This window comes from Varroa destructor, unplaced genomic scaffold (assembly GCF_002443255.2).
Source record: "Varroa destructor unplaced genomic scaffold, Vdes_3.0 BEIS01000004.1, whole genome shotgun sequence".
In the NCBI taxonomy this organism is placed as follows: Eukaryota; Metazoa; Arthropoda; class Arachnida; order Mesostigmata; family Varroidae; genus Varroa; species Varroa destructor.
In genome coordinates, this window is record NW_019211457.1 from 14726492 (window position 1) to 14738424 (window position 11933).

The following is an 11933-nucleotide window of genomic DNA, read 5'->3' on the forward strand; positions in this document are numbered from 1 at the left end:
ACGCTTCTAATGGCACCAATATTAATTTGCAATGGATTCTGGAAGATGCACTGCTTCTGATTAGCCAGTTCGCAGTGATGTACAAAATTACAAGCGCTTACGGGACTGATCAATTCAACCGCTTTAGAGATATAAATAGTTCTTTTCTTTAGCTTTACCTAGCTTCTTTTGCATTATACGGTATATTTCGAATTCATTGTCGGATTAAAAAACCGCTTGTGTTTGTATCACCCCTCTGAGTGCTCGATGACAGTCTATTAGTCTAAGATAATCGAATCTCGTATTCGCTGCGCAAGGTGGGATCATTCTCTCGAAATCAGCACACAACAAGAACACAGTACAAAATTACGTAAAAAAACTTAATAGACTAACTAACGTCGGAGTGGTATTATGCGATGTTTTTTATTCATCTGAGTCATGCCCTAGAGTGGCATCGCAACGTTTGACAGAATACCGTAAACATACGAATAAAGCATATATTTCACAATAAGTTTCCCGAAATAAATACAATGTGGTAACATGCTTATAGAAAATTAAATCTGGAAATGCAACATAGATGTCAACCAAAACACCATTCAATTGGTAACATTTATACACTGTTGTGCATTCTGTGGAAATGTTCTTTAAACTCTTTTTTTCAACGACCGCACGAGCTTTGTGCAGCGAGACACTATTCATTATTGTATCTGTAGAAGTAGATAAAAACAACAGGCTGACTCTTTTTTTAAGACATCCTATAAAAGAACACGCGATCTTCTATAAGAGATAAGAAGAAAAACGCGTTTAACAACCAACAATATCGACAGTACAAATCTGTAACCTAGTTTGAGCTAACAGACTAAGACCAGTATATATTTGTTGTTTTTTTTTGTGATTCCCGGTGCTCTGCCCGCACATTCTCTGTCCGCGTCTTTGCCGTGTGCTGCACTTACAACAACTTCGATAATGACTACCACAAACGATTTAACTACTACAATTTAAAATCACATTGATAATCTCAATTGTCGCCATTACTATAACTACAATGAAAATATACACATCTTCTCTTATCTTTCTTTCGTTTCAAATTTACTTTTTGTCTCTCGTTTGACACTCAATCTTTTCGTCCCTGTACATTTGCCGCTCTACATTGATGTGCCACCGACGATAATACCCTCTGACTAATCGCATTTATGAAATCTATCCGCTACTGTTCGCGACGCAAAAAACGCGAAAAATAACACTATTATTTCCGCGGATACTTCTAACTTTCTCTACTGTACGTCACAAACATACATTCAACCCAAATCGTCGTCCTGCATCATAATAAACGTTTCTTGTTCTACGCTATTACCTCATTTACTCTTTATCTGGGGCTGTTTTTGTCATGATACGCGGTACCATCACAATGCATAATCTGACCCGATACTTCATCTGCCTTGAATACATTAAAATTTACCTTAAAAAAACGTTACCAATAAAATGCGAATGCGACCAATCTCGGTCTGCCGCCGCGCGTCCACGCCAACGCGCACTTTCCTATAACTTTTAGTCGGTGGAAAAAGGTTCTTGAGCAGCATGGCTTATTTCTGCAGGTCGATACGGCTTTGCCTTTCCGAACCGCTGTTATCGGGAAGAAGCGGGACAGCCACACCGTCGAATTGGTTGCTGTTGTTGATCATATTGACGGAGTCGCTGGCTCCCCTCGTACTGAGACCGAGAATATTAAAGTAGTTCCGTCCTTACAGTCGTCATCGAATTTGCACTTGTAGCGTCACCTATCCGGGTGCTGCGTCGCGCCCGGCATGCAGGACGCTTCAAGCCGTCAACCCGTTACTGCTCTGTGAAAAAAAGAAAATGTCTCTGTTACCAACTCTGACGCCGTTTTTTTCAAGGTGATAAAAATCAACCAAATACGTGACTGGTGCGCGCTTAAGTCAAAATCGTGTCTGTATGTCTGTCTCTATCTATGTGTGATGCGTTTGCGTATGGGTGCTTGTACGCACGCATCGTGGAAGACTCTACGCGAAGTCTTCATGGCTTTGATTGCAGCGGCCTAAGCGCTTAATGGGCGTTCGAACGCTTGTTCAACATCTTGTGTCGCCGATTGATAGAATTGTATAATTTTTTCTGAAAAGTTTACCAGCTTTTCTCTATTTGAAGCCATCGTCTTCAGGTTCTAGGCAGTACTCCGCTATAACTATGGTATTAATATCCTGAGGTAGAAGCAGTCAACAGTATTGGGGGGTACTGTATCATAAACACAACGACAAATTGTGTTTGTAAAACTTGTCACTTCATTGAACTCAATTTGAAGTGGCCTCCGACTTTTGCTTTTTCTGAATCTAGTAGCTTCTCGACTTCACCTCGAGGCGGTAGAAACCTACCATTTGGCTATTCTACTACTTATCTTCTTTTCGTAGTTTTTTGCCGTCCTTCTAACATCTAAGTATTTCCTCGTCATTTTTCGCCGACACTCTGTTTGCTGGGAAAATTACAAACCGGGTAATGTACAGTTCATCTTTGAGTGAATCACGCATACACAGCGTAACCATAGCAACATGGCGCATGCTGAAGATTGTAATTGTTTGTGCGCTAACAATGAATAGTCAACTATACTCAAAATTGAGTATAATTTACTGTTAGCGAACACTGCGGGGAGGGCCACCCCTGTCATTACTTCGTTATTAAATGCACCGCTGTATGCAACCTGTGTCATTAATACCAGAAACATAACATTAGCATTATGTATGGGGTGCAATAAAAAAGAGTTGAAGTCGGGATTGCAAGACCTCAAAAGTGAATTACTCTGCGTTCCTAAGGGCGGGTAGTTAGAGGTGTATGTATGTACTTGGCTGCATGTTGCTCTTCTGGCTCATTTGAACGTGTTCAAATTTAGGCTTGACCAGAATTACTCGATTGCTTCAGCAGTAAACTGGAAGCTAGCGAAGAATATTTTAATGGGTGCCAAATAAAAACAATTTCGATAGTTAACTAAACCTACGATTAAAATAAACTGCAGGGCAGTTGTTGATCACCCTGTACATGAATACAGCATCAAATGTGCGAAGAGGAAGCGTTTTTATGGCTCTTGCCACACAAGCTGTACGTTACCATGCCCCTGAATACCGCTAATTGAATTACATGCATCCTCATCGCTCACAGCAGCCTCGAGCTCGTTTTAACTAAACTGATAGTTGTATTTTCTCTTCCATCCGTGCTTCTAATTTATTACATAATCATATGTTCTATGTTCATCTACACAGCGCCATACCGGTCATATTACTTGCGTAGCAGACGACGTAATGAGCTCCATGAAGAATCAAATAACAAAAACATTGCAATAAGCACAACATAATTTTCCACCAATCACAATTAACTCACTTGAAATCAGCGACACCTGTAATAACAACTAGTGCTAAATTCAAACAGTAATATATATTTATATATACTGGCCAAAGTCTCTGGGTAGTTTGAAAAGGGTGCGCTCGTTGCAAATGTGTGCTATGGTTAAATCCGGCCTTATATTATTAATTCGCTATTGCTAACAGATGTCAAATAGAATTTTTTTGACTTTTCAAACTGTCCAGAAACTTTTGTCCTATACGGTATATATGCATATATATGTTCGACTAGCTGCAGACAAATTGTGTCAACTCCCAGAGAGCAGAAAAACACGAGTCTTCAGCAGAACTATGAATGTTATTAAGGTAACAATTAACAAGCTATTAACAAGTCTCCTGGAATGAGAAACATTCCTCCGTGTCATCCGGCCGACGACTGCTTCGGACGGAGGCCGCTAAAGCAGACAAATATTCCGAGAAAAACAAAATAAAACGGGCAAATAACGCACTCCAGAAAGGCAGGCAAAAGAAAATGATACAGCAGGCAAATAGGATACTGAAAACGCAAAAAAGGTGTATTGCAAGCGAAACGTTACTCAAACTCTGCTACTTTCTCTCTAAGCATTCCAGAAACGTAAGTAATATGTCGCGATTCAATTGTAACTGCATTCATTCTTGTTGCATGCTACTGCTGATGATAACTATGGCGACTAAAAGGATAATGATACTGTCGAGTAGGTAAATGCTTTCAACACGTTGCACGTCTACCCGTTTGGCACTGCCCAGACTGTGAAACAACGCTTAACTAAAATACGTAGCATTGACCAATTTTAACTAATTGCTCTCTAACTTAAGGAAGCTAAATTTGGATCCAAATGCTGGTACGGCCACATCTAGCAGCAGCGTTACTTTATCGAAACGGACTTTTTTAAAAATGCTAACTTCCCTCGAATTTGGATGCTTAGTATAAATGGTAAAAATTTATAAATAGTTCATGATTTACACGTACTCATTATGTCAGTGCGTATACAATGTGTTAAATCATAGAGATCATCATCGCATTAAGAGACCAGAGGATGGCCCTAATTAGGATCTTGGGATAGTTCAAGCTGTTCGAAGACAAACTAACCTAGAATATTAAGGCGAAAATTTGATATTCTAACGCTGCTGACAAAGGCTTTGAAGTAGCTCACTCAGGAGATGTCAATATCGAAGATACGCTCGCTGGCGATACCGAAATATAGATCGATGTAATATCGAAGTTTTCATAATACAGTCTTATAATTGTATTAACCGTATCGAACTTAGATAAATATATTTCGAATTTTACATTCAAAATTGAATTTGCATTGCATCAGGCAGCCATGTATAACTTATAGTGAATGCATGTAATGCTTGTCCTTATATGTACATATACATGTGCCTATATCACTGTGAAAGTTCGTTTAAAACGACCTGATCATTGAAAATTTTCCGCATTTGTTTGTCTTAATTTCATCCTATGCCACATGTGAATTTGTGTCTCTGTAATATTTCTATCGCCAATGCATACAAATACCTATCTTCTATTTATGTCGCAACTAACACTATTCTATACGAATCATCTCTTTTATATTTCAGTACAAGGGATTTGATCAGTATTACTGGTAGGACACCGTATTGAGCTGGCACGTGTGGGTCGGCCAAAGGGTACACTGCATCGTTGGCTACGCAGTAAATTCCATAAAGGTCTGAGCTAAGCCAAACGGCCTTTTTTGTAGGCGTTGCAGCTTCTAAGATTTCCAGCAGGCGAAATATAGTCGATGATGGGGGCGGGTAACGTACCCAACGTTTCAGCCGCTAGTGCACAGCCGTGGGCTGGTTAAACAACACATCAGAGAACACTCAGTACTTGTCCGGCCAAATCGCGAGCACTGACAGACTACCGAAGCTACCGCTGCTTCTGCTACCAGTACTGTATTAGAGTTCGGCATATCTATGGCTAATAGAAGACAAAACATTGTTACTATAATTATCGTCCTAATGATAATAGACGTGACCGGAACGCAGGCTGATGTAAATGATAATATTAATGACGGCAGTAATACTATGTGATGTATATACGTATCAGAATCATCTATATCAGTAACAGTAATTTGTGAAATAAGATATTGTATAAAATTCTATAAAATCTAAGTTCAAACCGAACCACAAAATGAACTGTATCTACTACTAGACATTATTATTTCTATTACTGCTGCTTCGAAGATTATTATTATTGCAAAGTAACGAAAGTCTGTTACGAAAAAGTAATGAAAGAGTAAGAACTATACATGAGTAAGTGTGAAGCATGTCAAAAAGGTTTAACGATCTGCTGGAAAATCAAATTAAAGGGATTCCTGCAAATTACGGGGTTCTACGGAACAGTCTAAAGTGATGCGGTCAAAGAAAATTTATAGGGAACAATTTAAAGTGATGCGGTCGAAGAGAACTTATGTGCTAGCACTATTCATTATGTATCGAAGTAAAAACCAAAAAAATGAGAGTAAAAGGGAGAAATTTAGTCTCTTCGGTGCTAAATCGCAAATACAATAGAGTTTAATGATGGAAAGATATGTACTATAATGTGTTTACCCTTTTTACCGTGCCAGCTGTCAATCTTGTTATTATTATGACCTAATATCATTATTACTGTTATAATGGCTATTGAATTTTTTACAAAGGTCTAAATTAGGATTTACGCTTGCTGTAATTATTACTACTTAATAATGTGTTTTGCAGTGGTGATAATAATCGACTGTAAACATTATGAATAAGGCAGCGCATGACCGCAATGCGCCGCGTGTTCATGGAAAATCTACGGAAACTATGATGTTTCTGTATTCTAAGCTATATTGATATTTTTGTTGTCTTTTTGGTTAATTACTAAACAAATTTTGTATAAAAGAGATTGCATAAGCGTTTTCTAGTAGCTAATTTATGGCTTGTGTTGTCCTGCCTTACTGATGTAGTTACGACCAAGAATCATACATTTTGTGGAACTAATCGCGTTGATGAGATGGCACTCAAACGCAGAAAGGATTGTTTGTCTCCAATTTATTTAGTTCACTGAGTGCAATATCATTTAAGGCTAGCAATGCTGCGTAAAAGCAGGGAGAGTTGCAAGACATCTAGACTAGCGGCGGCGTAGAGCAGGTTTCTAAAGTCGTGTTAAAATTAAAAAAGAAAGGTCAGAATGAGCTAATTACGAAATGACACGCCGCATAATTACTGTCGAAATAAAACCATGTTAAATGACATGTGGCGTTAACACCAGTGGACGTGAGACAATGTCCGGCAAATGAATTTGAAACATCTATCCAAATATTGTCGGAGGAGATTTGCAAATCTTTACAGAAAACTCTTCGCCGTTTTCAACGATACGGCAGAATTGCATGGTATAGCGCTGTGATGGACGTTTGTGTGCTAGTGTGTTTGGCAGAGTCGCCATTCTAATGATAAAAAAAAATGCTGCTACTTAGTGAACGACGGCAGGATAGACTGTATGTATCTATGCCAGGGTAACGTCAGTCCACTATTAATTAGTATCATTAATGCGTGGAATGTCACAGCAGTGTGCAACCAGCCTAAGTGCAAGTGAAACCAACAAATTACGAGCACAATTTTGAAAATCAAACTTCCAGCATAAAAAAATTAGTAGAAAAAAATAAAATTGAGGTTGGCTATTCGAAACATGGAAAACATATGATCTGCGATACTTTCTATGCAAATTGAGTTAAAAAAATCAACTCGCGAATTGAGATTCGAGGTGAGAAGAATATGTGTATCAGTTCTTGTGCTATATGGGTTTACAGAACGGCTCATTCGGCAAGCAATTTGTCGTCGTGCAGTAAACCTCGAACCAACACATCATTACGCTTGAATATCTTGAACAGGGCACCTGGGTTATCTTGCTAAGGACTTATTTTGGTGGGGTAAAGACACATCAAAAATAAAGAAAACCATGGAGAACGTTGGAAAGAATGATGAAACTGCTTTGATATGCGTCGCAGTGGCTTCCTACTACTACTGTTATCAGTGGTACTGTAACTCATTACCTATATAAGAGAAATCATCTAGTTATTGCACACTATTGCATAAAAGAGGGCGGTACTATTGAGTGTGATACTACATTAGTGAAAATTATGAAACAAATTGGTTCAGGTTGCGCTTATAATAAGAGTGGATTTCAAAAAGTTGTTTGGCTGGACAGACTCCGCGTTCCGAGATATCCAGCCTCGCTAATCAACTGCAGGAACAAAGTTCACCCATTGAATTCAAAAAACAATTTTTTCCGGACACAGGAACCAATTCACGAAATGAAAGCGCTTCCTGCATTGAAAATTTGTTCACCATGTTCTGTTAAATAGTACGTTTCATTTCTCATTTCGATGTCGTTGCCACCTGTTAGGACTGTGTAGAACGACACACAGTTCCTAAGGTCATGTCAATATATAAATTCCTCATGCCTTTAAATGGTTGACCTCCAACATTACCTGATTCGTATTGCGTCCTCCGTAAGGAACAAAGGACTGCGTATGGGTTGTACTAGTGAAACGAGTTGTAGAAGGCTCTACAAAGTGACAAACAAGAATTTGTTGTCGTTGAAGCTTAAGAGACGACGGGTAATCAGACATGACTGAATACGGTACGAGCAGATCGATTCGGACAAGTTCCATGTCGGAAATATGTGACGGGACTTCGTGGCCTTATCAATGTTCTCTGTGACAGAGACATAAAACTTCAAATTGAAAGGAGCAGACTAATATAATAGTATAGAAAGATGAGTTATATGCAAATAGCGTCAAGGTGAATAACCGTGATTTCCAGGAAATGTACGAAGTGAAGGAATGAGAGGCTATGTATGTAGAGATATAAACTCTACTATGAAAAAAGTCGAGAAAAGCCGTCAAGTGCACTTAAATTTATAATATATACATATTAACACGTAGACACGCATCCATAAAAATACCGTTCCTACTAGCGACTTACCTGGAATTAAAAGCCAGAGAACTTTGAGCGCTGTACACTTAATTTATTTTAACAGATATTATTACATTTTCCTGGTGGCCTTTGTCAGGTATATATATATATATATATATATATACTAAAAGTTATTGCAAAAAAAACAATGACAAGTGATGAAAAAAATAAAAATGTTGCTGTAGAGATAAAAGAGATATAAGCAGTGTTTTTTTTTCAGGATCGAAGATAGAACCGTATAATTCTAAAAAAAAAAATAAAAGCAGAGCAGATTTTCGATTTAGTATCTGTTCTGTTATGACGCAGAAATTGACTCTGACTATTCAGCTAAGTAAATGAAATAATTTTCTTTATTCACTTCGCTCATGTCGTATTGGGCAAACTACTTTCAGCAATTTTAAATAGGAATTTTGTACTAAACCTTAGGTGCTCGTACCATAATAGTTAGAAGCACTATGGATTCCTGATCTTAACAACGTATCTAAGAACAAACACTTAAAACGATGGTACCAAGACTATTTGATGGTAAATACCGGTAACATTATTGCTATTATCGATAAACGTCCCTTCTAGGACAAAAAGCACCTTGGTTTCGAGTCCAAGCCGTTAGGTTCATTCAGCAAATGCCTTATAACTATACTAACAGGGTTTAAATACATTAAATGTATACGTGATACTTCTAAATAAAATGGGAATGCTTCCAAGTCATGCTTAGGAGCAGGTTTTTCGCCACTTGCAATTGCAGGGAAACGAAAAATTGCGAAGTTGGACAAGTGGTGAGTTTCAAACACGTTCAAACAAAGACACGTGGTCAGGAAAGAGTTTAAGCTGATTTTTCGGCACACAATTAGCATGTGCACATTACGTATAAGGATTACACAGCAATATACTATAATTGTATTAACACCTTTTCTCTTTATTACATTGTATTTGCAGTAATTACGTCTGACCTGTTTTTATCACATTAATGGCAAACGTTTTTCCAAAATGTCCTTGTTATGGACAAACCACGTTTTCCGCTATATTCGATACGTGCTATGATGTCGCGCGGTGACGCGAGCTCACACGTAGTAAGCTCGGGCAGTCATAGTCGGCTTTCAATATTCACATTTTTACTCTTGTGTTACTTCTGATATTAGTGATGACGAGGTCGATATGGATCTCTCTGACCTCTGTTGGGCAGCCATTAATGATCCGTGATAATGAGCTCATCAATTCCCCAGTCCTCGAATGAACCGTCGGGAAGATAACGCCGAATTGTAATGGGAATTTTGCGAACCTTGAGTTCCTGCAATGTGACAAAAAAGGGTACGAGGAATTTATATATGAAATAACAGCTTTTAGCACAATATACACTATGAAAGACCATAATTCACAGGTGCGGCTCTTATCCATAGACATCAGTCATCTTGCACTGTATCTTACGACGATTACGACGAATCAATAAATGGACTGATAGATCGATTTCCAGCATGGAAACTATTGTCAATATCCTCTCTTGCAACAGCCATGGTTACATAAACTTGTGTGCGACATCTACACGAGGCTACTTAATTCTCATTAACAATCGATTGATGATGATTAACTGTTGTTGTTCTGCACCCAGCAAATACCATGCTATCATACGAAATTCGCTGTGAGTTATACTACATTTTCAAGAATATTTTTACACTTGTCTAACCTTTTTGGCAATCTGAAGTGGGTCGGTTTCGCCCTCGAGTTCAACCATGACAGGAGCTCCCATGGCGATCTGCAGGGCTCGAGTTCCCAGAACCCGTGCACGCTCGTATTTGGTCATGTATTGAGTCGTGATTCGGTTTTCATTCTCGGTCTTCTCACCCGGCCCGTCGCCACCTTCTGCAGGTCCCCCAGCACCACCTGCGTCGTATTCATCCAGTGCCTCGTCGCCTCCTTCATGCGCCGACACCGAAACGGGAAAGTAGCTCAATTAGTATTTTATCACCTATTTTATCGAAGTACCTACATTATACATGTGTCCATTATGCCGTTCGCAACTTGAGCTCCATAATAATAGGAATACACGACAAGTTTGAAGAATAAACATGGAAATTATCAGGTGCTGTTGGAGTACGACAGCATGTTCAAGCTATATTCGTTTTGCAGCAATCAGTATCACCAAAGAATCGAAAATTCGAAAACCAGCTACGTTCTAGACGTTCAACAGCAAATATTGCATTATACAAGCTGTGGTCGAAAAAAGTTTCAGCGCGACCAAATAATTTTTCTGTAGCCTTTTCCCAGAGCTAAAATATGTTCAGCCTTCGTTCGGAGCTCGTTACTTATTTGCTCTAAAAGTAAAGACTGTGATGCCTCAACAGTATTACCATAGTCCAAATTAATGTTTCTATCTAAACAAAAATTTCGCGTAAAATTTTCCCGTAGAATCCTACTCAGATAACATTATTAAAAATATTCTCTATCGATTTAAGATCTAGACCACTACAAGTCTAAAAAATACTTCGTCCGGTACCGCCGTTAGGTATTCTATCAGACGGCTGATTCCCAGCAGGAAACGATGTCTCTACGTTCAGATTCGAACTTGCATCACAACGTATCCTACGTAAATTAGATTTGCAGGCAAACGCATTACCTACTAGACTATCAGGGGCAGTCTAGGCAGCCGGATTTGTGAAACCTGAAATGTCCTTTACAAAACAAGGATTGGGTTGACTTATTCTGCTCACGCAACACAGTACCAACCAGACAAGTGTTTTGCTCGTAGAGTTTGCGTTCGTTTATATATCATAAACCGACAGCAGTAACCCTTGTCGTGTTTTCCATTCATGAAGATAACACCGTACCAAATGTTTACGAATCCCGAACGGCTACCAGCATTGTCTGCGCTGATATATTATCAAATCGATATATTTCTGTGTCAATAGTGTTGCGTGAAAAGTGCTCAGCATGTACCATGTCCAAGCGTATATGATCCAACAATGCGCCGAAGATGCACATAAAATGAGGCCCCTATGAAGGCTTCGATTTGAAAAGAAGAAAAACATTTTAATATTTGCTACACAATGATATCATCGCAGCTATCAGTATAAATTCAACTTTTCGCCTTTTTTAGCTTCTTTTTAACAAACATCGCTCACCAATGTCATCGTCTCCCATCTCCTCGCCGAGATCCTCGGGTTCATATTCGTATTCATCTCCCATATTGACCGTATCGACTCACTGCGAGGACCAGAGACTCACTTTAAATTAAATCACAAAACAATCACACCGTAAAAAACGTGTTATTAAAACTTGTTAAAGACAATTTACGCAATGTGAACCTCACTTAATTTATACTCAATTTATGCTCTCATGTTTTTGACAAATGGCTGCTGTAAAACGCCACTTTTATGATAATAATAATAAAAACAACCCCATCAACGTATGAGCAGGATAGCAGACGACTTTTTAGAGTTGCCCTCTCTGAAGTTATATGTGGATAAACGAATTGGCGGTAGAATAGTACGGGCGGTTGCTAACAGCACACAAGTAATGCAGCATATGCGTTTTAAGATAGTTTGTTAGTAGATCATTAGCATCTATAGTTTTTCCAGAGCTGTAAAGGTCTTGATCATGTGACTGCGCTATTTC

The 11933-nt window shown here is 38.7% G+C and overlaps 2 protein-coding genes across 10 annotated transcripts in view; one reads left to right on the forward strand and one right to left on the reverse strand.

The window, feature by feature from the left end:
* The window catches only part of Cdc50 (cell cycle control protein 50A), a 49404-nt gene extending 40878 nt beyond the window's left edge, over positions 1-8526 (forward strand). For 7 of the 9 annotated variants that reach the window (XM_086986279.1, XM_086986280.1, XM_086986281.1 and 4 more), the window contains 2 exons: positions 1532-3957; positions 4944-8526. In XM_086986279.1, coding sequence (XP_086842405.1) covers positions 1532-1751 — 220 coding nt within the window. In that variant the 3' untranslated portion in view covers positions 1752-3957; positions 4944-8526. The remainder of the gene's footprint in view (positions 1-1531; positions 3958-4943) is intronic. The other 2 variants (XM_086986276.1, XM_022801985.2) reach the window with 2 other exon arrangements.
* Positions 8527-9211: 685 nt separating this feature from the next.
* Positions 9212-11707, reverse strand: Polr2F (RNA polymerase II subunit RpII18). The gene is made up of 3 exons (XM_022801993.2): positions 11441-11707; positions 10006-10235; positions 9212-9612 (listed from the first exon to the last, which is right to left on the reverse strand). Exons 1-3 carry the CDS (start codon positions 11502-11504, stop codon positions 9511-9513), a joined length of 396 nt encoding a protein of 131 aa, XP_022657728.1. The 5' UTR covers positions 11505-11707; the 3' UTR covers positions 9212-9510.
* Between the last annotated feature and the right edge of the window lie 226 nt (positions 11708-11933).

Coding starts and splice junctions, on each gene's coding strand:
- Polr2F (XM_022801993.2), bottom strand. CDS start 11,504: ATGGGAGATGAATACGAATATGAACCCGAGGATCTCGGCGAGGAGATG. Junction 10,236..11,440: donor GATGGGAGACGATGACATTG/GTGAGCGATGTT, acceptor CGGCGCATGAAG/GAGGCGACGAGGCACTGGAT. Junction 9,613..10,005: donor CACTTCAGATTGCCAAAAAG/GTTAGACAAGTG, acceptor GTCACATTGCAG/GAACTCAAGGTTCGCAAAAT.